Source organism: Pristis pectinata, chromosome 12, assembly GCF_009764475.1.
Source record: "Pristis pectinata isolate sPriPec2 chromosome 12, sPriPec2.1.pri, whole genome shotgun sequence".
Taxonomy (NCBI): Eukaryota; Metazoa; Chordata; class Chondrichthyes; order Rhinopristiformes; family Pristidae; genus Pristis; species Pristis pectinata.
In genome coordinates, this window is record NC_067416.1 from 14,096,371 (window position 1) to 14,124,338 (window position 27,968).

The following is a 27,968-nucleotide window of genomic DNA, read 5'->3' on the forward strand; positions in this document are numbered from 1 at the left end:
GTTAAGAAGGATTTGATTTTGGAGTATTATGTTATACAATAGGCCTTGGTTATATCACAGGCCTTGGCTATACTAGAGGCCTCCCAATAGTCAGCAGAAGCTAGAGGAACAGATATGCTGGTATATCACAGAAAAATGTTAAAACAAGAGGGTTATTGTAATAGATGATTTTAACTTCTCCAATATTGACTTGGATTCCCTTAGTGCCAGGGGCTTAGATGGTGCAGACTTTGTTAGGTGCATCCAGAAAGTTTTTTGAAACTATATGTAGATAGTCTAACTAGGGATGGGACCCATACTGGGCCTTATATTGGGGAATGAGCCTAATTGATTCAGTGGGGCAGCATTTTGGGAACAGTGACCATAATTCCATATGTTTTGTCTTAATCCATAGTTATGGATAAGGATCACCTGGACCTCAGGTGAAAGTGCTAAACTGGAGGAAGGCTAATTACAATAGCATTAGGTAGGAACTAGAGAAAGTTTGAGGGTAAATCCACATCTGACATGTGGGAGTCTTTTAAAGGCCTGCTGATTGGAGTTCAGGATCACCATGTTCCTGTGAGGCTGAAAGATAAAGATGGCAAGGTTTCAGAACCTTGGATGACAAGAGTTATTGTAAGTTTAGCCAAAAAGGAAAAGGAAGCTTATGTAAGGTTTAGGAATCTGAAATCAGACAAGGCCCTTGAGGGATATAAAATAAGCAGGAAAGAACTTAAACAAGAAAGTATGAGGACAAGAGGGGGCCATGATGAGTAGGATTAAGGAGAATCCCAAGGCATTTTACTCATGTATGGCATTTTATACATATATTAGGAGCAAGAGTGTAGCTAGGCAAAGGGATGGTCCAACCAAGGACTATACATAGAGCCAGAGGAAGCAGGTGAGATCCTTAATGAGTACTTCACATTGATATTCATCAAGGGTGGTGAGATGAGGGAAGAGTATGTTGATATTTTAGAGCTTGTCGATATTGATAAAAAAGAGGTGTTGGATGACTTGGAAAACATTAAGGTGGATAGGTCACCAGGGCCTGAAAGGATCCATCCCAGGATACTGAAGGAAACAAGGGAGCAGATTGCTTGGGTCTTGACAGAGATCTTGGCATCCTCTTTAGCCACAGGCAAAGTGCCGTGGGCTGGAGAATAGTCAATGTTGTTCCTTTGTTTAAGGAAGACAACAGGGAAAAACCAGGAAATTATCAGCCAGTGAGCCTTATATCAGTGGTAGGGAAATTATTGGAGAAGACTCTTAGGGACAGGATTTACTCACATTTGGAAAACCATGGTCTTATTAGGGATTGTCCACATGGTTTTGTGCGGGGGAAGTCCTGTCTCAGAAACTTGATTGAGTTTTTTGAGGAGGTGATAAAGTTGACTAATGAGGCTAGGGCAGTGGATGTTGCCTACATGGCATTTAGTAAAGCATTCGACAAGGTCCCTCGTGGTAGGCTGGTCCAGAAGATTAAGCCACATAGGATCCACAATGAGTTAGTTAATTAAATACAAAATTGACCTGTTCATAGAAGACAGAGGGTAGTGGTAGAGGGGTGTTTTTCTGACTGGAGGTCTGTGACCAGTGGTGTTCCACAAGGATCAGTGCTGGGACCTCTGTTGTTTGTAATGTAAATGATATGGATAAAAATGTAGATGGTCTGATCAGTAAGTTTGCAGATCACATGAAAATTGTTGGAATTATGCATAGTGAGGAAGGTTGTCAAAGAACACAGTAGGATGTAACACAGTTGAAATTTGGGCAGAGAAATGGCAGATGGAGTTTAATCCAGACCAGTGTGAGGTGTGAAGCAAGAGGAAAGTATGCAGGAAGGAGCATTGATGCACCAGGGATCTTGGGGTGCGAGTCCATAGCTCTCTGAAAGTTCAACACAAGTGAATATGGTGGTAAAGAAGGCATTTGTATGCTTGCCTTCGTCAGTTGGGGCACTTAGTATAAAGGTTGGAAAGTCATGTATAAAACTGGTTCGGCCATATTTAGAGTGTTGTGTGCAGTTCTGGTCACCAGACTAGAGGAATTATGTAGAAGCTTTGGTGAGGGTACAGAAGAACTTCACCAGGATATTTCTGGAATGGAGTGTATTAGCTACAAGGAGCGGTTGGACAAACTTGGATTGTTTTCTCTGGGGTGTTGGAGGCTGAGGGGTGACCTGATAGAAGTATATAAGAAATTCTGAGAGGCATAGATAGGGTAGATAGTCAGAGTCCTTCTTCCAAGTTGGAAATATCAACTACAAGAGGGCATTGCTTTAAGGTGAGAGGGAGAAAATTTAAAGGAGATTTGTGAGGCCAGGTTTTTACACAGAAAGTGGTAGGTGCTTGGAACTCGCTGCCAGGAGGTGATGGAAACAGATACAGTAGAAATGTTTAAGTGGCATTTAGACAGATACGTGAACATGCAGGGGATATGGACCATGTGCAGGCAGTTTAGATTGGAGGTGCAGACATGGTACACCAATGGGCCTGTTCCTGTTCTGTACTGTTCTATGTATTACAATGTCAAGTTTCAGAGCTTCACATAATCCACAAATAAAGCTCTGGCTGTCTGGAAGAAAGCCCCATGCTGTTTTGAGACTGAGACAAACTCATTAATCAGCCACCATGGAATAGAGAGAGATTTCACCCGTAAAACTTTTGGTGATTGTATGCTGTTTAATTGACCATTAAGGATTCAGTGCTTGATTTAGTTGTTCAGTAATTGCCAGTTCTGATAAAATGTTATCAACCTAAAACATTAACTCTACTTCTCTCTCCACATACATCACCGCGCCTGCTAGTTCTTTCCCGCATCTTCTGTTTTTATTTCACTCATCCATTCCTCATCTGCTGGGTAATTGAGATTTTGATTTGGATGTTATTTATGTGAGAAAAAAAACCTGTCAGATTACATCTTCTTAAACTAATTGAATTCTTAAGGATAATACAGCACAATATTTTAATTTAGCTTTGGAATTCAAGATTTCAATCCAAAAAGATGGCATGCATTGCTATCTGTGGATGTTATTAAATAATTAAGCTAGGCGGATGTCTGGTGTCTGTGGCATAGCATTTCAGCAAGGTTGAATCAGAATCAGAATCAGAATCAGGTTCATTATCACTGACATGAAATTTGTTGTTTTGCTGCAGCAGTACAGTGCAAGACATAAAAATTACTAAATAAATAGTGCAAAAGAGGAATAATGAGGTAGTGTTTATGGGTTCATGGACCATTCAGAAATCTGATGGTGGAGGGGAAGTGCTGCTCCTGAAATGTTGAGCGTGGGTCTTCAGGCTCCTGTGCCTCCTTCCTGATGGTAGTAACATGAAGAAGGCATGTCCCAGATGGTGAAGGTCCTTAATGATAGATGCCGCTTTCTTGAAGATGTCCTTGATGGCAGGGAGGGTTGTGTCCATGATGGAGCTGGCTGATTTGCTGGGATAACTAGGTACCTCAAAAATTATTGGTTGGGTGTGGTGATTTGTAAACTGCAGCCATTATCTCAGCTAACCACAAGAAGATAGCGAAATGTGTACACTATTTTTGCCGCATAAACTGTCTAGAACATGAAATGGGTTAGGGTAGGATTAGTGTGAATAGGTGGTTAATGTTTGGAGCAGACTGGATAGGCAGGAGGGCCCGTTTCTTTGCTGTATCTCTCCATGACTCTATGAAATCATCAGGCAGTCCCGAGCTAGCTACTGGTAACTTATCTACTCAGGGTTGTTTATTTAGTGCTGTGAAATGGTCACATGGGCAAAAATTCTTCTTGACAGTGCAAGAACCTTAAGTGTCTTAGAGCAGGAAAACAGGCCCTTTGGCCCAAATGGTCCATGCAGGCCAAGATGCCCATCTAAGCTAGTCCCATTTGCCCAAATTTGGCCCATATCCGTCTAAACCTTTCCAATCCTTTCCTTGGAGTGATTGGGATTTGGAGATGTGGGGGTGTCACATAACAGCGTGACACCTGGCCAGTTCTTATCTGCATTGTGCAAGTCAGCTCCCTGTAGATATTGGTGGAGAGTGGCAGCTGACTGGAGGGAAAAAAGTGGGTTAGTGGCTGGGGAAACTAAACTTTCCTTATGGAGTCTGCAGAATTACTCTTGGTCCTCTGTGCATGCGAGAAAAGTAATCCAGCTTTGTTCAATGTAAAGTAAGTGGAGCCTCTGTTCCTGCATCAAGTCCAACCCCAGCGTGAGTCACTGGGAAAAATCTGCAACTTCACACTCTATTGCTGGCCAACAAGTTTGGGAATTCCACATCCATGCACACATGAGCAGGATTCCAAGACCTGCTGGCACTTTCATGGGGAAACTCTGGCAGTTCCATGCAGAATTGCTGGGATTCCTCTGTAAAGTTCATGCCATTATGTTATCGTTTATGAAATCATAGCTCAAGGTCATTTTGAAGGTTGTATTTTGTTCAAAAATATACTTCATATGAGGTAAACCATTTTATTGGTTCACAGTTAACCCAATGAAAAACTAAATTGACCTGTAGAAAGGTTTATTGCTTTAATCCTCAGGACTTGCTGTCATTCAGCTAAATCTTGCAGCATTACGTATCTTCCTGATCATTGAGGATGCAACATTCACTTATGAGAGTAATTTGTGACTTTGAATCCCAGAGAATATAAAAACATGATTTTTATTAGCATATTGTTGAGATAAATTAAATGTTGCTTTGCCAGTTACAAGCCCTCACATGAACCACCATGAAGAACTATTTCTTTATTTACATTTATTTCAATTTTTTTCAGTTTCCTTTCTTTTATACTGAAAACATTAGAGCCATTTTACAGTTCCCACGATTTGACAGAGAGCAGGATACACGGAATATCAGTGACACACAGCCAATGACTTCCAGCATGTTCATTTTAATAATGAGTTGCTCACCTTAAATTCCCCATCATGTGCTTGTCACAGCCTTTGATCTGCACTTGGGACTAAAGAATGTAAAATCATCCCTATTAACTGATGCTTTGAAATCACTGCTCAGGATAATGGTAATAGAGGGAGACAGTATAGGAGCAATTTGTTCTGACATACCCATTTGTGTAAAGTATTTCAAAATACTTCACATTGTATTTAAAAGGTTAAGAATCTAAAAACATTGAGGCTTAAGGAGATGAAGAATCAGTTAACTTCTGTTCACTCATTTCCACGGGGAAAAAATATTTAAAATTTTTGTGTGTGGTTGAAAGAATCACACAATTTAGTATTTTAGACTGGTTGATTATAAATATATCTAAAGTCCTGTTGAATTTTTACCTATTTTTGTTTAACTTCCTGAAAGTGTAATGGCTAATTGAATAACTTTGGAAATTTGCCTTTATGCAGCCTTCTCAAGAGGATTCAAACAGTGTGGCAATGAGAATGAAAGAAAATGAACTCTACAGTTCACATGAAGGAGGTAAAACACTGTTTTATCTTTTCATAATCATAGGTTCATTTAACAATATCCATGGGCTTTGACAAGCTAAATCTCACTTGTAATCCTTGGAGGGCGTTCTGCTTCAATTAATGTGGACTGAACCTCACATTTTGTAACTGAAACAGATTGTGGCATATTATTTATTAACATTAACCTCGCATTACCCAATACGGAGCATGTTGGAAAAGATAAGTACATTCAGAGCCTCTTCAGGTGAAAGGCAGCAGCAGTAAAAAAATTCAGTCCATCATAGTGACTTATTTAAGGGCAAGGCCTAATAACAAAAAGAGTTTATAATTTCAGACTCATAAGGATGAGGAGAATATTGTTTGGTGAGAAAGCAGTTTCAGATTTAGCCAAATTCTGTAGAGGTTCACCTGCAGAAACAGGAAAATGTTGCAAATGTGGAGTCAACCGTGATGGTAATGGAGAGGTATCACACACAAAACAAGTAACACTAAATAAGTGTGTGGGGGAAGGCAAAGTCTTATCAGACATCAGTACAATGCAAAGGAAGCTCTTGCTCAAGAGTCAACAATTACCATACAAGAAAGTGGAGGTGCAGGGATGAAAGGTGCTCACTTTTGATCATTGATGATTTGCTTGGTCTTAAATTAATTGCATTGTCATCCTCCTAGCTGTGAGGTTGGGATAAGGAATGTTTTGTTCTACAAAGTTAACATTAAAAATGTGTGTAGTCATTGAGAATATGTTTTTAGCTACGTGTTTATAAATTCAGTCTTACCTTGGGAATCCTTTTTGTTAAATATACTGGCTCCATTTGCAGGGAGGTCTTGTCTTTGAAGCACCTAACATTCTGGTTTTGTGCCTGGTGGGTGAAATATAGTTGATTCAGATTCAAAAAGTACATTGCATGATGTTGTGATTATGCATTTGATATTCAAAATATTACTTTTGCTTTGTGCTTTGTACTGTGAAATAAACATGGTGTTAGCAATTAGTATAGACTTTGCTAATTTTTCTGAGTTTTGGCAAAAGAAACAATTCAATCTTTGATTATATTATGAAAAATGGGATTAAATAGGGATGAAATCACTTGAATGAGCTTCCATTTAAGTGATGGGTACAAGAAAAGAAGTACTGCAAATTATTTATGTTATTATTATTATTATCATCAATTTATTTTTTATTTAAAACAACGTATGCAGACTGCATTAAATTCACACAGTACCAGCCATTTTATAGTCATTGATGCCACATTACACATTTAAAAGCTTATCTTAGTTCTGTGCAGAATGATTTAAATCAGAATAGCCGATAAAATTATTTCCTCCTTGACAAGGAAGCTAGTTCTTTCAGAAAATCAGATATAGGTCATGTGATCTTCTAGGTGTTCAGATGATCATAGTTTGTTTCTATTTCCCATGGCAAATATTCCTGTAATGAGCTGAGTGAAGCTATCAAATGTTGAAATAATGGCTTAAACAAATGAACAGATAAGGATCATTTAATATTTTATTCAGGTGCAGTCACTTTATGCAATTAACTGACTTCCTATATTTTAATGATAGCTAATTAACATTTGCACTTATTGCTGAAGGTGGTCTTTGAGAACCATAACTAGTGGGCTTTAAGTAATTTGAAAAACAGGTTTGGGGGTGTGGGTTGTGGGAGGGTGGTTGCAACTGTGGCTGTAATGCTGACATCATCAGTACCCACGAGGGCTGGTGATGTAATCTTCCCCTCATGATGATGAACGCAGAGTGACACAGATTCTGCCATTGGGTCTGTCCTGCCAAGCTCAAATGGGAGTCTTCAGAGAATGTCAAGTGGCATACAGTGTAGTCACAACTTACCAGTAAGCAGTGAGCAGACTTCAGGTCGTAAGATCTGAATCAAGGCAGCAATCTAAAAAGAGCCAGTATTAGTTAATGTAATGCTGGCCATTGTAAAATGAGGCTGGGCGATGCGGTGTAATTGTCATCTCATTCCTGAACCCTACCCAATTTTCTCCAAGTTTTTCTGTGGATTAACAACAAAGGACATGGGACTCCTTTGGCAGTTCCAATTTCTGTGGCCAGTGGAGGAAACACATTACTTATATCAATAGCTGCACAATTAATGCTGGGCAAGCATTAGTGTGCTCAGGCAAATCACACACAGAAGTGCTTAGGCCAATTTCCCAATCCATCGGGGAAATGATCACAAACACCACCTAACATGTGGAAAACAGCTTTTATGTGTTATTTGCATATAAGGAAAGATACTCACAAGGATCCAATTTAAAGGCTGGAATATTTAACCCCCAAGGACATAATGAATGACTATCATACAAGAAAGCACAGGATTGAGTTTTCTATTAGAATACTGGCTGCAGAAGTGCTGTCCTTTCTCAGTTTGCCTACCTCCATACCTTATTTTATAGCAGGTGTGTGACAATGAGCAACCATTTAAAGGGGGGAGATGAAACAAAATGCCAGGTTCAAATTTATCCTCTCAGACTGATGAATCCATATAACTATTGCAGCAACAATATAACATTGGGTAGGGCTACATGCTTTAAAAATTATATATCTTTTAGCTGGTCTCTCCTTGCTGTACACAGACCCAGATTAATAGGCACATTTTTGTCTGGAATCCTGTAAATTCCTTGTCTTCAGTACCTGACTAATTCTCTAACAATATATTTAGAGAATTTGCTTCCAGCTTTTGTTTGATAAAGTGCTCCAGATCCTATCAATATTTTTAGTGAAAAATTCCCTTCATCTTTCCTTTAGATTTTTTGCCGGTGATTTCAAATTGTTGAGCTCTGGTTAATGACCTTCTCATGGTAGTGACATTTTTTCTTTACTCGCTTTATCAAAACCTTTGCCTTTTCCACTGCCATGGTGAGGCCAAATGCGACTAGAAGATCAGCACCTCACCTTCCACTTGGGTAGTCTGCAGCCTCCTGGTATCAACCTTGAATTTTCCAATTTCAGGTAACCCACTCTCTATATGTTCCTTTTACACTCCACCCAGGGTCCCTGTTCACCTTTTCAATCTTCCCCCCCTCCACCCCTTTGTTACATAGACTCATACCCCTCCCCCACCTGGTTTCATCTGGCCATTACTGCTCCCTTATCTGGTTTCACTTATTACCTACCAGGATCTGTCTCTACCCTCCCCCCTCCTTATCATCCATCCAGCTCCATCTGCCTAATTATTTTCCTTATGTTTTCACTTATCGCACACCAGCCTCTTGTCTCAGCACTCCCTCCTCCCCCTCACTCACCTGGCTCCATCTGCTCATTCCACCCCCCCCTCCCCCCCAACACACACACACAACTCCCCATCTGGTTCCACCTATCACTTACCAGCCTCTGTCTCACACCTCTATCTCACTTTAATACACTGGCTATTTTCATCCACACTTTCAGTTCTGATGCAGGGTCTCGACCCGAAATGTTGACCATTCCTTTGCCTCCACAGAAGCTGCTTGATGCACTGAATTCTTCCAGCAGTTTACTTTGTATCAAAATTTCTCATCATCTTAAAAATACCTATTGGTTAAAATCTCTGATATAGAGAATATAGGCTTAACTTTCCAAGTACATCCTCTGTCAGAAGTGTTTCCTTCCTGGGAACATCCTGGTAAAAATCGCTACCTTGTCAATGCCCTTTCCATTTTTTCCTGAATCATGATGCTCAGAATCGTCCAAAATATTCCAAGTGAAGCTTAATCTGGGATTTATAAACTACAAGCATAATCTATTTGATTTTAGTTTTTGTGCCTTTGTTTACAAACCTGTTGAAATGCTTACATGCCATTTTTAAGAATTTGTATCACCAAAATCTCACTGCACATTTATACATTTCAACATCATGTCACTTACAATATCCTGTCTCTCTATACCAGTCCTCCCGACGTTCATCAATTCACATTGATTTTCATTCATCTCCACCTTATAGGTTCTGTCATTTCATCACTCCGTCTATGAAGATCCCCAAAGTCTCCAACTATCTTCATTGCTATGTACTGTTTTCAAGTTTTGGGTTAGGGTTGGGGTGAGGATCATCTGCAAGCTTCATAATATTGTTCCTTAATTTTTAACTTAGGTCATTAAAAAAAATGAAAATAATAAAACCAAGATCTTGAAAATTGGTTAAGCACTACTTCAATCCAGCTCCCACAGGCTTCCAGCTTTTTAACTCACATCCTGTCTGGTACTTAGTTGAAAGGCTTCCAAAAATTAAAATTTACAACAACTGCTTTACTTCGATCAACCATCTGTTATCTCATCAAAATTCCATTAAGTTAGTCAGATATGATTTGCCTTTTGCATATCCATGCTGGCTCTCTCTGATTAACCAAAGCCTTTCCAAATGAGATTCTTTTTGTCCCTGATAATAGTTTCCAATAACTTTCCCACAATTGAAAATCAAAAACTGTACATACTGGAAATCTGAAATTAAGACAAAAAACACTGGATATGCACGGCAGGTCAGGCAGCATTGGTAGAAAGAGAAATGGCTAATATTTTGGGTTGAAGACTCTTCGCCAGATCTGATGAAAGGTCTTGGACCTGAAACGTTAACTGTTCCTCTTCTCACAGGGGCTGTCTGACCTGCTGGTGTTCCAATATTGTCTGTTTTTATTCCCTATGTCTGATATTGGCTGATTGCCATGTAATTTCTTGGTTTAGCCCTCTTTTTTTTCTTGAAACTTGGTAAACAGCCTCTACAATCAGATATATGGTCTTAAACAAATTTATCATTTGAAGAGTAAAGTTGAAAATATGTTCAGAGTAGAATTATTGGGGGTGAAAGAGGTACCTTCAACCCTTTTTGTGGTTTGTATAATCTAAGGGAAGTAAGACTGACATTTTGTTCAGTATTTTAGTTTTTAGTGCAAGCTAATATGAAAAGAAAGATAATGTTGCAACAGGCAACAAGTTGTAAGTAATATAGATTGATATATAGCAGAAGAGATCGAACTGCAGATTTTGTATGTTTACAGAAAGTAAGACTGTCTGAGGTGAACGCGTGCGGTAGATATCTTCGTCATGTATCTCTCTGGCTCAGAGTCACGGACCTGGAGTGTGAGTTGGGGACACTCAAACAGACAGGGAAGAAGAGAGATATCTGGGGTTGGCTTAACCAGTAATGTTCAGAGTAAAAGTAACTGTGTGAAATAGATGTGCAGAAGCAGATCCTATTCAATGGTTACAAAGTACTTGCAATCTGAGAGGATAAAGATGAAGTGTATCAAAAGGAAAGGTAGAAGAGTGACACTGGCACCTTAAGGCAAAAGCCTGTCCAGAAGTGGAAAGAGGAGGGAATATGATATTGGGGATGATAGTGCCTTTGTTAAGTTGACCAACATAATATGTTGCCTACCTGGTCCAAAGTGAGGGAAATCCAGAAGTCCTGAAAGGTTATTAGAGAGGGATGGTCAAGTCACAGTGGTCCATATTTGGATCAACAACACAAGTAGGAAAGACTTCTTGTTTGAAGAGTATCAGGTCCCAGGAGCTAAATTAAAGAACAGGCCCTCAATGATTATAATCTCTATAAGCAATTGCATATTAGGGAGTTGAACATGTGGCTGAAGGTCTGATGTGGAACAGAGAGATTCCATTTTACGGGACAGATTGAACTGTATCATTTGGTTATGGTCCCACATAATCAGACTTGGGCCAGGTACCTCACTGAATGAATAAATAGGGTGGTTATGGCAATTTTCAGTAGGGGCCGGATGTGATTGAAGAAGATGAGGAGCAAAGAGGCCCTGGTGGGTGTGGGGGTGGGGGGGTTAGGTGGGGGGAGAAAGATAAATTAAGTAATCGTTTTAAAACAACAAGAAGGAAGAGAGTAGACTAATAACCAGCTCTAAGCACAATGAGTAAGGAGGAAACAGAAAGATAAAGGAGAAAATTTTGATCACTAGTGCTAACAAATAAAAGTGAGAGTTCTCCTCACCAGTTGCATTCAACCTTACATGTTCGATTAAATTAACTTCAGTTACTGAAGCCAAAATAGATTCAATTCTAGCACTAACAAGTACATGCTTTCTATTTAGAATTGTAACATTAGGCTTAATCACTACTGACTTGCCCCTTTCTCTGTTTGCTTCTGTATCATTCCTGAATGCTTGGTAACTATGAATAAGAAGTACTCATTTCTGACTTTGTTGAACCAAATTTCTGATAATATAATGATAACATAATCACGTGGTACCTTGTGCCTGCATTTCATCAACTTTAAGAAGTATGCATTGGGCATTAACTTTTTGTATTTTTCCTCAATCAGGGCCCTGGAACATTTGGGATGTTTCTAATCTTACGGTTATTTAAATCTTACTGTCCTCAGATTTCCTTGCTTCGCCTTTCTACTTTTTGATTATCCACCTCCTGCCAGGTTAATTTAAACTCTCCCAACAGTACTAGTTAATTCCTGAGCAAGCATTTGGCCCCAACTCAATTCAGTTGGAACACTTCAATCTTGTACAGAAATCCCTTCCCCTCCAAAACTGGACCCAATGGCTGAAGAATCTGAAATCCTTGAATCTTCCCATCTGCACCATTTCGTCAGTCATGTACTTATCAGCATCATTTTCTACCTTCAGTATCATTAGTTCAGACTCGGAGTAATCCTGACATAACTGTCTTTGAGATCCTGTTTTATAATCTTTTTCTTAGGTCTTAAAACTTTAGAGAACTGATACCTTTCCTATGTACGTTATAGGCTTCAACACAGACTATAAATTCTAGCCGTTTCCCTTCCCCTTGCAGAATATTGTGTAAACACTTGGTTGTATCATTTATTTTGGGACGATGATGACAATTTATTCATATGTGTAGTTGCAGAAGTTTTGTCTAGAGCCTTAACTATCAAATCCCCTTTGGGTACCATATTTCTACTCTTTTTATATTTCTTGTGTGTGGTCAAACCTCTCATGGCAACAGAACTCTGATTCTTACTTAACTTACATGGAAGCGTTAAACATCTGGAGTTCGAAAATGGGAAAAGGTTAGCTAGTGTGGACTAGCTTGTGAGATTCCTGTACCATCTGTGACTTCTTCTAATCCAGTTTGGTGATCGCTCCCTCCCTCCCTTCCTCTCCTCCTGGACATTTTGTGCCAGTGAGGTGACCACTTGTTGGGGCATGCAACTGTAGATGCACTCAGCCTTCATTACTGCCAGCTGTTCCTCATGCTCCAAAACTTGAAGCCTGATCTTCTCAAGCAACAGGCATCACTACCTGTACATGTGGTTGTCTGAGACAGATGAGGTATCCTGGAGTTCCCAACCAGAATGTGTGACATGCGTATCAAGACCCCCAGTGGGCTGCCAAGAAGCTCATTTCACTGACTTCACGTGGATACTCAATCCACTGAAACATTTGACAATGAACTTTAAAAATCTGATGCACTAACATCTAAGGCACTCAGAGAGTGATCCATAGAATTTTAAGAAATTGACTTCTACAAGGTATCAAAATAGCAAAAAGCTAGAAATATTGGAATTGATATCTAACAAATGAAAATACATTAGAAACAATTTCATGAAGTGAACTACCACTTAAACCAATAATCCTATTCCTTTAAAGCAATAGGAGCAAAAATGCTAAAACATTTTATGCAGAATGTCCTAAAGTCCAAACTATGGCACAAATTCTATTTCATGAGATTTTGTTAACACCAATTAGTACAAAGAAGACAAGTCTTTGCTAACCTTTCCAGTGGGAGTAGTGAGTTTAGATTTGTTGAACATTTCACAGTTCTCCCAACTTCACTTTCTATTAACTTCAAAGCAAATCAGGGTGGGTGCAAAATGATTGTTTGATCCAGACGTAGTTGATTATTATTGGGTGGGTTAAGTTAAAATAACTATTGTGTACTTTCAAAGAGACCTCATTTATTCATACACTTGTGCTTTGAAGTAAATATTAATTTAACATCTTTAAGTGCCGTTTAGCAATAATTTGCATAATATGAGAAATTGCCTCATGAAATTTTTCATTTTGATAAAAAAGTTTTCAAGGCATGAAGCCTGACTTTAACCCATGTGGGATTCATGTGGACTAACTGTGGGGCAAAGTCAGCGCTATACCCCACCCTACAACCTTGACCTCACTGGTGGAATTTCACTCCTAGGTCTCATCTCTGTGATGTCACTAGAAATAGGCAGGATGTAGTGCTGGTCGGCAGACAGACATTTCTTTTAAATTTACTTACAGGATGTGGGTGTCATCTACAAGGTCAGCATTTACTGCCCAAATTTATACCTGAACATACAAATTTGGCGCATGAGTAGGTCACTCGAATTCTCAAGCCTACTCTTCCATTAAGTGAGATCAAGGCTGATCTGATTATAATTTCAACTCCACATTCCCACCTACACCTGGTAACCTTTCGCCCATTGCATAGTGTAAATTTATCTATCTCTGTCTTAAAAAAATTAAAATACCCTGTTCTATCTCTCTTTGAGGAAGAGAGTTCCAAAGACTCAGATTTTCAGAGAGAAAATAAATTGGCCTCACTTCCATCTTAAGTGGACAATCCCTTATTTTTAAGCAGTGACCCTCATTTGTGATTCTCTCACAAGAGGAAACATCCTCTCCACATCCACCCTGCCTTAGTTTCCCTTGAGAGGATGGTGGTGACCTGCTTTCTTGAACCACTGCAGTCCTTTCGATGAAGGTACTCTCATAATGCTACTGAATAGGTTTTAGACCTGGTGACAGTGAAGAATGGCAATAAATTTTGAATTCATAATGATGTACGACTTGGAGGCAAAATTACAGATGGTGATGCTTCCATGTTTTGCTGCCCTTGCCCTTCAGTTGATGGACTTTGCAGGTTTAGGAGTTGCTATGTGGAAAATGACCCAATGCTTTTCAATGATGTAGAGTGGACATTGAAGAGAGCTTAAGACCTTTATTGGCTTAAAATTGCAGGATGTGGTTGTGGAAGCATCATTGAGAATGAGTTTTCTTTTAATAGCCACTAACTGACATTGAAGTATAAAATATTTGAAGAATGTTGAACTTCAATGCAAATTGCAAATAGAGCAATAGCTGCAATTTTATTAAATGAGTTGGGCATATAATTACTGTATACATCATATTTTATAAAGTAATGAAACATCAGAATAGCTCCAATTGGAGGATAGGATTGTTGCTATATTACACGTTAGAATTTTTGACCAACCTTTTGTGGTAGTTATATGATCTTCACTGGAAACTGGTGTGTAGCATTATAAGTTTTGTTCACTTAATAAACATTGCTGATACAATGTTTCAAAGTTATTGTTATGGCTTTGACATTCTGTAAGTATGAAAACAGTTTAGAAAAGTTGGTTGTTGACAGTAATATCCTGACCACACGAATGGCTGTCAGAGAAAAGACAGTTTGGTTTTCATGCCTAAAAACAAATTGAAACTATTTTCCACATATAGCAGAGCCAAGGTTTTAGATTTATATTGCATGCCTTCAGTGAATGACATTTTCAGTTGTTTATCATCTCAAATGACAGGTGCAATGATATTTCCTGACAGATAACAAATTTACATGCCATAATTTCTCAGACATGAAGTATCCTCTTTTGAATTTCCTCTTTGCTTAAGGTTTTGTTTACAACAATTTCAATAGCTATTTTTCTCCAATTATTTTGTATTTTTCTGCAGCCAGAAACATTTGTGTTTATGCTGTTTGTGAATCAGCAGAGGTTGGCAGTCACATGTTTTTTTTTGTCTCTCTGCATGTGAGTTGAATACCAGTTAAAAGACCCAAATGCCTGCATCATCAAAGAAAATCATAATATTTAATTATCCCTCCATATCCACATTCAAGCATGAATTTGCATACCTGCTTTGTTGAATATTGTTTTTACTAATGTCATTGTTAAATGGTTTCCCTTATCATTCAAGAATCAATTTTGCAGTATTCCCTTTTTACATTTTATCATTTTAAGATTTGCTTTTCCTGATTTATTTTTCTTTTCTGCGAGAATGTATTTGTGACCTTTCATCCTCATTGTGATACAGAAGGTATTCAATTACATGAAATATCACCAAATACATGTAAATCAAAGGCTTATATCAGCTTTTAATTGAGGAGATGGGATTTTGTTTTATTGGTCGGGAAGTAGAAATGTACCATATCTGTTTCCAGATGTAACACTGCCAAAGCTTAAATCATTTTCTGGTGCTAAGGATTTCATTTCCACCTGACAGTGGTAGAGAGGAATCTGACTGGGAGCTCAGTTCATTGCTGGGTGCTGCTTTTGACCTAGAGAGGATGAGGCAGGGGCAGCAGTGGCTATTATGCAGGAAGGAAATCAAGATTCAGATGAAAGTTTCTAATTTCTCCCATTTTCTGTTATTTTGCGGCACATTATTGGGAAAAGATCATTTTCAGGTTTGTCTTGAATGGCACTTTTACCATGAATAAAACATGTCAACTTAGAGTCTTACAGCTGTGCAGCACAGGAACAGGTCCTTTGGCCCACTGTGTCCATGCCACCCTGTTGTACCTCTCTATAATGATCCCATTCCCTCACATTAGGTCAGTAATCTTCTACGTCTTGATGATTTAAGTATTTGTTTAGATGCTTCTTGAATATCATGAGAGTATCTGCCTTCACCACCTCTTCAGGCAGCGTCTTCCAGACTCCAACCACCCTCTGTGTGAAAATAATTCCCCCTCAGATCCCCTCTATATCTTCTACCTCTCACCTTGAACCTCTGCTCTCTTATCTTTGACACCCCATGTCATTGGAATATCCCCATATTAAATACTACTATACCAAGAAAATAATGCAGTTTTACTTTTTGACATTAACCCATCATTACATGTACTGTATTTGTTCTAATTGAACATAAATAAAACATGGTAATTTGTTCCTGGAAGGAATGAACTGCAAATACTACATGGAAAATGCTTTCTGTATGCTTATTCATTGGCAATTCTGTTCGTTGCTTGTAATGAAATACATCTATGCTTGCATTTATATAACAAATCTTCTATAAATGAACTTCTGACTTATGACACTTTGGACTACTTGTCTTCATTTTATGAAGCTATTTTTTGCTACGACAGTTAGCATGGTACTAGCCATGCATGTGACCACACTATAGCAAACTAACCATAATGCATTTCATCCAGCCTTTTTGATTTATTCACTTCCTGGTACATTGCAGTTTTGCAAATAGTGCTCTTAATGTAGAAAAGTGCTCCTGTGAAGTGTAATCAGAAATAAATCTCCAACACTAACTACTACTTGCATTTCCTACGGTTAAAATATTTGAAAGTATTTAACCATAGTGCAATAATGTTTTTAGCATTTTATACAAAATCACATTTGCCCAAATATACTCTTCCTATTGTTTCGTTCATTTTATCTAAAACAGTCCATTTTCTACCATTTCTTTTGTCAATAATTGTGTGATCTTTTGGGGTAAGAAGTACATGTGGTGTCAGATTTAAAGTGATAGTTCTCGAACAGTAAATAAACAGGTCAACAAAATGATTGAATGTTATTTCAGGAAGAAACTTTGGGTTTTCCTCACATGCCTAAACATCGTCTGATCTTTCTGTGAAGTCAGTTTTAGTGGTTGAACTCATTTAATGTGCATAGCAAGCTCCCAGTGAAATATCTACAATTGATAGAGATCTTTGCGTGGCTTGACTACGACATTCTGATGGCACAGTAGTAAGGATGTTTCTCAGCACTTATAGAGGTAAAATATTGTAAGTGAAGAATGTGATCATTTTGAAGCCAAGGACAGATTTAATTTTTTCATTGTTGGGATCTAGACATCACCAGCAAGGCCAGCGTTTATTGCCTGTACTTAATTGCCCTTGAGAAGGTGGTGGTGAGCCACATTCTTGAATCATTGCATACTGGTGAAGGTATCCCATAGTGCTGTTGAGTAATCACAATGCATTTTATATATAGTGCACACTGCAGTCACTGTGGTGTGGAAGGAACGAATGGAGTGCCAATCAAGTGGGCTTCTTGAGAGTTGTTAGCACTGCACTTATCCAGGCAAGTGCAGAGTAATCCATCACACTTGTGACTTGCATCTTACAGATGGTGGACAGGCCTTGGGGTGTCAGGACATGAAGTCACTAACAGACCCTCTTCCTCCACCATTACCTAAAGACGCAAGAGGCTGGGGTTAATGGAACCAATTGTAAGCAGAGTAGCTGCATGACATATGAGGCCCCACCTTCTAGTAGGCATTGACACCTACCAGCAGTGAAGGGGCAGTCGGTAGTTCACCCAATTATCAGAGGAAATTAAATCAGGGGAAAGGTACGATTTGCCTCATTTGCTAATGTTGAATCATTTTCTGTGTTGCATAGGCGAATATGAATATGGGGAATCCAGCCTTCACTATTCTCTCTGTTATTTTAATTTATTCTGCAGCAAACATGAGCAGAAAATTGTTCCTCTCAAACAATAATAAAAATAGAAAATGCTGGAAATACTCAGGAGTTCAGGCCTGAAACATTGTTTCTCTACCCACAGGTGCCGCTTGACCTACTGAGTGTTTCCAGCAATTTCTGTTTTTATTTTAGATTTCCTGCATCTGCAGTTATTTTTGATGTTCTTCTCAAACATAACATGTTCAAAGCAATGTAAATTCAGACACACCAGACTCACAGAGGGATTGATTCTGGATAAGGACAGCACAGTTCCTTCCCAAAGGATAAAATTGAACTAGATGTGTTTTTACAACAATCTGGTAGTTTCATTGACACCATGATTGATACTAGCCGTTTTTTCCCAACTAATTAAATAATAAGTTTAGCTCCCAGCTCCTGTGCTGTGATTTGAATTCTCATCTCAGAATCAATAAGCTAGGCCTCAGGATTGCTGGTACACACCCCCCACTGTACCCCTCCACTGCTGTATCCCACCTAAATCCAAACTAATTTAAAATCTCATGCAAAATTATGCAGTTAGTTTTTATCATTAACTGTGGGAACTGTGGCTTGGAGGTAGAATTATTTCAACTGAGTCTAAAGGATGTTTCTTCAGGTCCCGCTCCAGAGACTCGAGCAGAAAATCTAGATTGAAAGGGAGCTTTTCAGTGTTGGAGATGCTGTCTTTTGAATGAGGCATTTAATTGAGGGCCCATCTGTCCTCTCATAGTAATGAACAAAATCCCATGACATCATTTTAAATAAGTAAAGGGCCTTTATGGTGCACAAATTAGCCTTTAGCTGCCACATTTCTTACATTCCAATATTGGATCACCATCAAAACTACTTAATTGGCTATAAGGTGCTTTGGGACATCCTGAAAGGCATTATATAAATGCAAGTACTTTCTTTCCTAATTACACTTTCACATCTCTAAATGAAAATTCATTCAGTCTCATATATTTAAATAATGAAAAGTGACTGTAGTTATTATACTTCCTGCATAAAGAATTTATAAAGGCAAATCAAAAAGATTTCCCAAAATAGATAAAATACATAATTAAGATGTCCAGAAACTTTTACATTTAATGATTGCACGTAAGTGTATTGTCAATAAGAGCAACACTTTTGTACATATATCTGTCAGTGCTGAACTGACCTCAGTGGAAAGTATCACCTAGTGTCAGTACTGGGAGGAAGGAAGAGGTAATGAAAGAAATAGCTTATGTATGTAGCAATAAATGCTATTTTAAAATAGAACACAATAGTGGTAATTACTAATTTCCATCAAAGATTACAAAAATTAGACGCTTGAAACATCTTTAAATTACAACCAGAACTGGAAAGTTTTGAGTGTCTTTTTTTCCATTGCTGAATTGGACATGTGGTCGAGCTTACTATTTATAGTAGGTACAGTATACTCTACAATTGAAATACAATTACATTTCCAAATAGTGTTATAAAATGTGAAGTTAATAAAGTTGTCTATTTCTTAATTTACATATTTCCTATAATTTTCAGCAACAAATACATAATTTAGTAGTTTTGTTTAAAATTCACTACTTTTACAATATTGCAAACATTTATATCTATAAGCATAATTTAGCCAACACTGAGATAGTGAGGAGATCAGGTTAACTACCCTGGAACATACACTCTCTGTAGTTTATAAATGAAAGAAACCAGACTGTATTTAAAAGTATACTTTTGTTTTAAGCATAAACAAAGATTCATTAATTGCAAATAAGTCATTTGTAATGTTTTAATTAACTTCCTGAACCTTGTACCCAAGGAGCATCTACCTGTACCAGAAGAACAATAAAACATAAATATAGGAAGGGAATAATTACATGATGTATTAATTTCAACGATGCTACTTAAGGGATTCCTGATGTGATTCCTGAAGTTCTGCATAATGCTATACCAGAAGGAAACATTGTCATGCAAATCTGTCAGTCAGGTCATGAATCTGACATGATTATGACTTCTGACTTCATTTCCTAATCTAATGCCAGTTGTCTAGTTTTTAACTTCTTTAAAGATTTCCTTTAACATGTAGTACCAGAAGCACAATTTCTGACAAATATATACTCTTTCATTTTGCCTGTTTCAAAACAATTTCCTCCTGTCACATCTATTGTAGTTTAAAATTCTTAAGACCATCCCATTTTTCATTTCCAGTATAATTTGGGTCCCAACTCAGCTCAGGTGGAGCAGACACTAACATTTGTTCCTAACTGTCTCAGGATTTGTACCAGTGATGCAAGAAATGGAACACCTTTTGTTCTCATCTTCTTCAACCACATGCACCCCTCCCCCCACCACCACCCAAATCACTCTGCATATTGATATGCCAATTTACAAGTGGCTCTGTTAATTGTACAGTGATTACAAACTTTGAGGACCTGTTCTTTATCTTAGCTCCTGATTGCTGGTAATCTCCTACAGGCTTTTTTAACTACATTTTTCAGTTTTGTTGATCTAAACTTGAACAACAGTGAGAGCATCTTCTCCCTCCCTCTCCAATATCCTTTCCAATTTGAAATGTCCTCCACCCTGATATTATATAGGGAACATACAATGTGGGACTCTCCTTCCTGCCTTCAAAACATGCTTCCTTCACCTCTGATTATTGAATCCCTGTAATTACTAGGTGGTGATTTTCCTCTTCTCTTTGAACAGCTTGTGTTCTCAGATGCCACAGTTAGCATTCTAGCTATCCTCCTTATGACTTTTATCTATATTGTAACAGATAGCAGGAACATTGTACCTAGTGGATGAGGTAAGTTTGTGCATATCTTCATAATCTACCACATAAGTGTTTCTTTTATCCTTTTCACTATCAGTCATATAAGCCAAGTTCTGATCCTGCACCTTTCTACAAGATCCAGAGCAAACTATTCAGATATTCCTACCACTGTTATATCTGGTGGCATGTCTCGTTTCTAATTCACACTACAATTCAATTATTAGTTTTAAGGTGATTTAACTTTGTCAGATCCTACAAGTTTAGCATTAGGTCTTAACTACTATTTCCAGTTTGCTTGGAATATCTCTCTGTAAACTTTGTTTCTGCAATGACACCAGAGTCCAGAGGAAGACTCGAATCATGGTAACTTAGGAATTCATGAGAGAATCTAAGATCATCTACATGACATATGCAATGAGAAGTGGTCCAACTGATGCTAACTTCAAGGATATCTGCAAGCTTTCAGTTTCATCCATCAGCATTGTAAGCATGTGGATGTGGACTCCTCCACACTTAATGGCAGGGAGAGAAGCTGCTGGGGTATCATTGTTAAAATATTTTTCTTTGAAATGTAGCATTATGGAGATCTGGGTCCATTGTATGCACAGCTGCTTGAGAAGGCAATCTCCTTCTCTATTGATTAGAATTATTTTTCATCCTTGTCGTGTTTCTGAAAGTATCATTGCTATCAGGGTAAGAGTCAGAAAAGGCTGAACTTGTCTCTAACAATGGCTTACAATTCATATTACCTGTGAAACTCCAGATAAAATTACTGATTTTATTTTTTTTATTTTCAGTAAACGAGTATAAAGTCTCAATAAGAAGTACAGATGCTTCAGAGAGATGTGATCTCAAAGGAACGTATCTTCTCAAGGCAGACAAAGATGCACTGATTTTAAAAAGAATCAGCCCTGAGCAAGTGGTATATGAATGGCCTTACATGTATCTAAGGAGATTTGGTGGTGACAAGGTACCTTTTAATTATCTTTAAATTATAAATGCATGCTTAAATAGAATAATTAGAGTGTGTTCAGCTCATCACATTGTAATGCAAGCTGTTATCAACTTGTATGTTACTCATTCAGAATTGTTTTTTTATATAGTGCTGGCAACACTCAACAGATTGGGCAGCATTACTGACCTGAGTGTTTCCAGCATCTTCTGGTTTTGGTTCAGATTTCCTGCATCTGCAGTGTATTTGGTTTTCATTAAAAGTCTCAAATCCCATACCAAAGACAAAAATCTAGGCTGGTACTCCAGTGCAGATGCTATCTTACAGATGATGCACTAAATTGATTCTAATGGATGGGTGTAAGAGTTCTTATGGCATTTTTTCAAAGAAAATCAGGAGAGTTATCTCTGAGGCTCTGATCAATATTTATCTATCAATTAGTAGAGACATAGAGACATAGACAAATACAGCATGGAAACAGGCCCTTTGGCCCAACTCGTCCATGCTGATCAAGATGCCCATCTAAGCCAGTCTCATTTGCCTGTGTTTGGCCCATATCCCTCAAAACCTTTCCTATCCATGTACCTGTCCAAGTGCCTCCTAAATATTGTTATTGTACCTGCCTCAACCACTTCCTCCGGCAGCTCATTCCATACACCCACCACCCTCTGCTAAAGAAGTTGCCCCTCAGGTCCCTTTTAAATCTTTCCCCTCTCACCTCACACCTATGCCCTCTAGTTTTTGATTTCCTTTCCCTGGGGAAAAGACTGTGTGCATTCACCCTATCTATGGCCCTCACGATCTTCTACACCTCTGTATGGTTACCCCTCAGTTTCCTATGCTGCAAGGAATAAAGTCCAAGCGATCCAACCTCTCCAAGTAACTCAAGCCCTTGAGTCCTGGCAACATTCTTGTAAACCTAGATCCTAAGGAGTCCTGAAAGTTTTTATGTAAATGCAAGTTTTATCTATCCAATTATATATAAAAAATCAGTACAAATAGACACAGCCATAAAATGATAAATGGAATCCTTTGATTTCCCACTGAAGGCATGGAATGTAAAAATAATCCAAGCCCACGGGATTTAAATGGACAATAGCAGGAGATATAAAAGCAGTTAAGGACTGGAAGCCAGAAAATAGCGGAGAACAGTTGTATTTCACAATAAAGGTGGTGATCACTTGATCCCTGAAAATCACAGGTGGAATCATTATGCTTTTACATAGATTATTGAACTGGACTTGAGTGCACGGGGTGTTAATGAGACACATAAAATTCTTACAAGCATAGAAAAGTTAGAGGTATTATTTCCCCTAGCTAGGTGCCTCAAACTAGGAGTTACAGTCTCAAAATAAGAGGTCAGCCATCCCAATCATTGATGTAGATGAACTGCTGGGACCCCACTATTGATCCCTATGGTACCCCATCAGAGACACAGCAGGTATGATTTAATCTGAAGTGATCCATCTTCGTATGAAGAATGAGGAGAGACAAATCAACTCAAAGGCACAATTTAAAGATATGCGCAGGATGCATGAATATAAATCGTAGAAGGTGGCAGAAACCCAATTCAAAGGGGATGTTGGAATCACTGCCGGAAAAGGTGATGGAGGTGGACAGAAGATCCACACCACACTTAAGCAGATGATCCATGATCTGCAGACTGGCAGCTGGGAAGTGGAACTTAAGGAAGTGTTCATTTATAGGATATGGACATTTGCATTCAGCATTGGTCCATTGTTAGAGTCATAGAGCAACACAGCATGGACACAGGCCCCTCGGCCCAATGAGTCCATGCTGACCACGGTGCCCACCGATCCAGTCCCAACTTACTGCGTTCGGTCCACACCCCTCGAAGCCCCGCCCCCACACGCACCCATCCAATTCCCTCCCAAATAACACCACTGCACCCGCCCCAACCACCTCCCCTGGCAGCTCGCTCCACACACCCACCACCCTCTGCTTGAAAAAGCCACCCCTCAGGTCCCCTCCAAATCCCTCCCTACCCACCCCAAATCCACGACCCCCAGCCCTGGACCCCTCCACCCCATACTTTAATAGATTGACTGGTCATTATATTATCTTGACAGAGCTTACTTTATGCAAATTGGCTGCCGTGATTCCTGCATCACAACAGTGACTATATTTTAAAAACAGTTGTGTGGATGGAAAGTGCACTGGGACATCTTCAACTCATCAAGTTTGTTTTATAAATGCATTTTTCTTGTTTTTAATTGGTCGGTAGTACTCATTGAATATCATGTCATTTCAACTGGTATGTCAAACTCAATTCTGAGATTATTACAAAGAATTTGGTAGATGTTCAGCTGTTTTCCACCAGTTAGAAGGTCATGAGAATAGAGAATTTGGTTGCTTTTCTAGCAATTAAAGTCCTTTGACCAAAGTCAGGGCAGATTAGTTTCTCCCGAATCATGGATTGATACATTTGTACATTATGTTTGGAAAAGATGTCCCGTTGTTAAATGGGGGCTGCTGGTGTGAGAGAGCTGAATCAGGAGGAAAATTGGCCAAGAACCAAGATGACAGACAGTAAACATTAAAAATACCAAAAGGAAGAACAAAATATTTGCATCCTTCACCCATGCTGAAAGGAAGCATCAGGTCCTGTGCACACACATACAAAAGTCATCATTCGAGGACACATCTAGCAGTAGCAGCTAGTGCCAGCACACCTATGAGAAACCAAACTTAGGAATTACCTGTTAGAGCCAATCAAACCTAGGAAATACCTGTTAGAGCCAATCAAATCTGGAAATTACCTGTTAGAGCCAATCAGATCTAGGAAGTACCTGTTAGAGCCAATCAAACCTTGGAAGTACCTGTTAAGAGCCTATCAAAAAGATAAAGTGCATACTTGAGTGTGAAGCCAGGCACAATATTGAACAAATCTGTTGTTCAATGACCAGACTTATCCCATTCCCCAACTTTGACTACCAAACTCTCAGTCCCCATTGCTCCTTCTGCTTTGACCTTTGATGCCTACCATGCATGCCACATTACAACACTTCATTCCTTTAAGCATTTTTGGACATCTTGACATTATGGAAACTTTTTTTGCTTGGAATATAGTAGTTTGAGACAGTGGCTGAGTACCAATTTCTACCGGTTGCCATTTGCTCAACCCAGATGTGTATCCGTGAACAGATCGCTTTTGCATATATAATACGGGATGTGATGCTTTCTTTCAGCATGGGTGAAGGACACAAACATTTTGTTCTTCCTTCTGATATTGTGCATGTTTCCTGCCTATCATCTTGGCTCTCAACAGACCAATTATCTTCCCAATTCAGTTGTCTTACACTGACTATCTCCAACTGACAGCAGGACTTCCTCTTGGAACCCAACGTGCAAATGTATCAATCCGTGTCTTGGGAAAAACTTTTCTCTGCCCAGTTTGACTTTGGACAGAAGAGTTTAATTGTTGAGAATTTGACCAAGTTCTCTATTCTCATGACTATCTGATTGGTGGAAAACAGCGGAACATTTACCAAATTCTTCACAATAATCTCAGAATGGAGTTTGACATACCAGCTGAAGTGACATAATATTCAATGAGTACTATCGACCAATTTAAAAAAAGTAGAAGTGCATTTACATAGTAAAGTATGTTAGTTCCACCCCTTACTATTCAGTTAGGGATGGGCAATACATGCTGTCCTTGCTACAGATGCCATATTCCATGAACAAAAAAAACGTTTATAGAGTGATTTCATGTGCAACAACATTTATATTTTTCAGAGAATGTTTTCAATTGAATCTGGAAGGAGATGCAAATCTGGTCCAGGGAAGTTTGAGTTTGACACCAACCAAGGAAAACAGATTTTTACATCTGTAAATGCTGCTGTAACGAATCAAAAGTCCAACAATGAAGAGGAACGATGCAATTCTGATCCTTTAGAAAATTACAATTTATTTGCTGTGGATTCTGCCACTCACAGGCCATATTCAGGTTGTTCACAGGAGCATGATGCTATAAATAAATCTCAACTATCCAAAAGATTATCTTTTGCAGTATCAGACGTTTCTGAAGGAATACATAATTTGCGTTGTGATGCTTCCCCAGATAATCAGACACGTAGTCCCCTAAGCAAGTCACCAGTCAGATTTCAGTACAGTTTCCCATCACCTCCTCTATTTGCGTCACATAATGAAGTAACTGCTAAGTTATCGGCAGACACACTAGAAAATAGGACTACACTATATTCAGAAGCAAATCCAAGAGGGATTCACTTGACACTTCCTTTGGAACCAGCAAGCGGTAATAAATCCATACCAAGACAAGTAGGAAGGCAGCAAAGTAGCTTTACATCTCACAGAGGGAATATCCAACTAAACCAAATCAATGGGCCTTTAGGTACGTTTCCCTGCAAAGTACATTCATCTAACAATGAGAATAATTTTGTTGAAAAGAATATTCCATCTATCATAATGACTGAGCATCCTGATTCTCTTTATGATACTGTATATAGTGGATTTAATATGTCAAATTCCAAAAATCCGCTTCACCAAAAAACATGTGAGAAGAATGAGCACGTATATGAAGTTAGTGGTGATTCTTCACTTTATGATGAAGCAAAAGAATTGAGTGAAGCTTGGAAAATACAAGGCAGATTGAATGACTTTGGTTATGAATATCCATACAATCCTTCTGCAGATGACTATGCTGTGCCAAAACAGGCAATTCAGGATGCTCCTCTCAGACCACCTAAAAATTTACTATCTTCAAAGGGAAGAGTAGAAAAAAGTGATTATGTCAACGTGGAATCAATTATCTGCAATAGGTAGATAAGCAATGACACATAATTTGTTTTGTATTGTGCCTTAATATTATTTCTATAAATACTGTATAATATCAATCTACGTCAATCATTCTGTTTTCTCTTCAAAGTTTCTAGGCCTGGATTTTACAGTTGTTATCAAGGTAAAATTGCATCACAAAACTGACAGCAACTTTGTGGTTTTTGTGTATCTGTAGTTTAAGCAGATTTAGACTCCAACAAAGATTGTGGCCTTGGCAACCATCTCCAATCAAATCAATGAAAAACAATTGAATTGATGTGAATTTAAAAACATTTCAAAATAGTCTAGTTGTATAAACCTTGAAAATTGCATATTTTGTTGCATGTGGTCAAAGTTTTTAATGGTTTGCTATGCCAGAATTTTTACATGCTATAGTCCCCAAAAGCTAATTTTAGATATGTAAATTGTAAATCTCTCAGACTGATATTTTGAAATACTTAAAATAAAATATTTAAAAAATTATGATCGTTCAACTTCTACTTTATTCATGTATGCATTCCAATATTTATTTAATATCTGATATAATATTTAGGAAGTTGATTGTAAAAATTGCTTCCTGGTTTGCTATGAATAATTTTTTAATGTAATTGGTTGCTCAGTTAGCTTTCCTGGTGGATGCCAGGGATCATCTTGAACTGATGCCTAACAGTAACTAAAGACAAGTCCATGCATGATCCTCGTAGGCAGCACTTTCTTGGGTCAACGATAAATTCCATTACCTCACGGGTGACTCCATTATTTGCATTTCACTTATGGATTTGCGTAAACCGTATGCCCCTTTCTCAATCTCTCTCATTGTGTTTCTTGTTGCTGGTTTGCATTTTGGAATATCCATTTGAAAGATTTTATGGTACCATATAATAAATGTGACTTTATATGTAAAAAAGGCATACTTTTGTACTTGCAGTGTTGAAATCACAGGAAAAATCTAGACTTCCAAAACAGTTAAACATCATATAAAATGAAAATATCTGTTTGCACTTTTAAAATGAAATCCAAAAAAACACATTTGGTTTTTTCCATTATTAATGGCATTTCTGACAATATTGGAACTAATGTCAGCAATTTTGCAACAAATGTAATCAATTAATTATGTTAAACTTGCAACTGCACATAATGCTGGGGAATCACAGCACAATCGGGCTTCCACCACTGGACTCCACAGCTACTCCACATAAGTCCAATACTTACCTGGAACCACTAGTCTCAGTCAGTACAATTCAGCCCAACACAATGAGTGAACAAACAGAAACTGAGGTAAGATTACTGCATTTTTTATGGTACAAGAACATCATCTTCTTCAAGGATCACTTACTTCTACTCTGATTCTGTGTGTTTTGAGATAGCCTTTGTGCTAACCGTGGTCTCTTCCACAGTTGGAGCAGAAGGTGGCTGACAGGGTTTTAAGTTTGCAAGAACATGGAGCAATAAACTGTTATTACAATAAGGGAGAGTGTCTATGCTGTTTACTGTAGGGTCTGTTCAGGTGTAAAATTAAAACCTGATCTGAGCTTGACATGACCTCAGCCAATCTGAATGCAACCCAAGTACTCATAAGTTTTTCCATTTCTACTTGGTCTGACCCTGAGGCATTTGCAGAATAGTGGAAAACAAAAGACTTGTTATGTTGCACACACATTGCCAT

General features: G+C 38.4%; 1 protein-coding gene across 1 annotated transcript; it reads left to right on the forward strand.

The window, feature by feature from the left end:
* The first annotated feature begins 507 nt into the window (after window positions 1–507).
* LOC127576904 (uncharacterized) lies at window positions 508–26,564 on the forward strand. Its single transcript, XM_052027725.1, has 4 exons — window positions 508–651; window positions 5,331–5,403; window positions 21,348–21,520; window positions 25,262–26,564. The coding sequence occupies exons 1-4, from the start codon at window positions 508–510 to the stop codon at window positions 26,306–26,308; spliced, it is 1,437 nt and encodes a 478-aa protein (XP_051883685.1). The 3' UTR covers window positions 26,309–26,564.
* The last annotated feature ends 1,404 nt before the right edge of the window (window positions 26,565–27,968 follow it).

What these genes read in the sequence shown, in the direction of transcription:
- LOC127576904 (XM_052027725.1), top strand. Translation starts at nt 508, where the DNA reads ATGTGGGAGTCTTTTAAAGGCCTGCTGATTGGAGTTCAGGATCACCAT. An exon ending in AAAAGGAAAAGGAAGCTTAT is followed by an intron (nt 652 to 5,330) that starts GTAAGGTTTAGG and finishes GCCTTTATGCAG; the next exon opens with CCTTCTCAAGAGGATTCAAA. An exon ending in CTACAGTTCACATGAAGGAG is followed by an intron (nt 5,404 to 21,347) that starts GTAAAACACTGT and finishes TTTTATTTTCAG; the next exon opens with TAAACGAGTATAAAGTCTCA.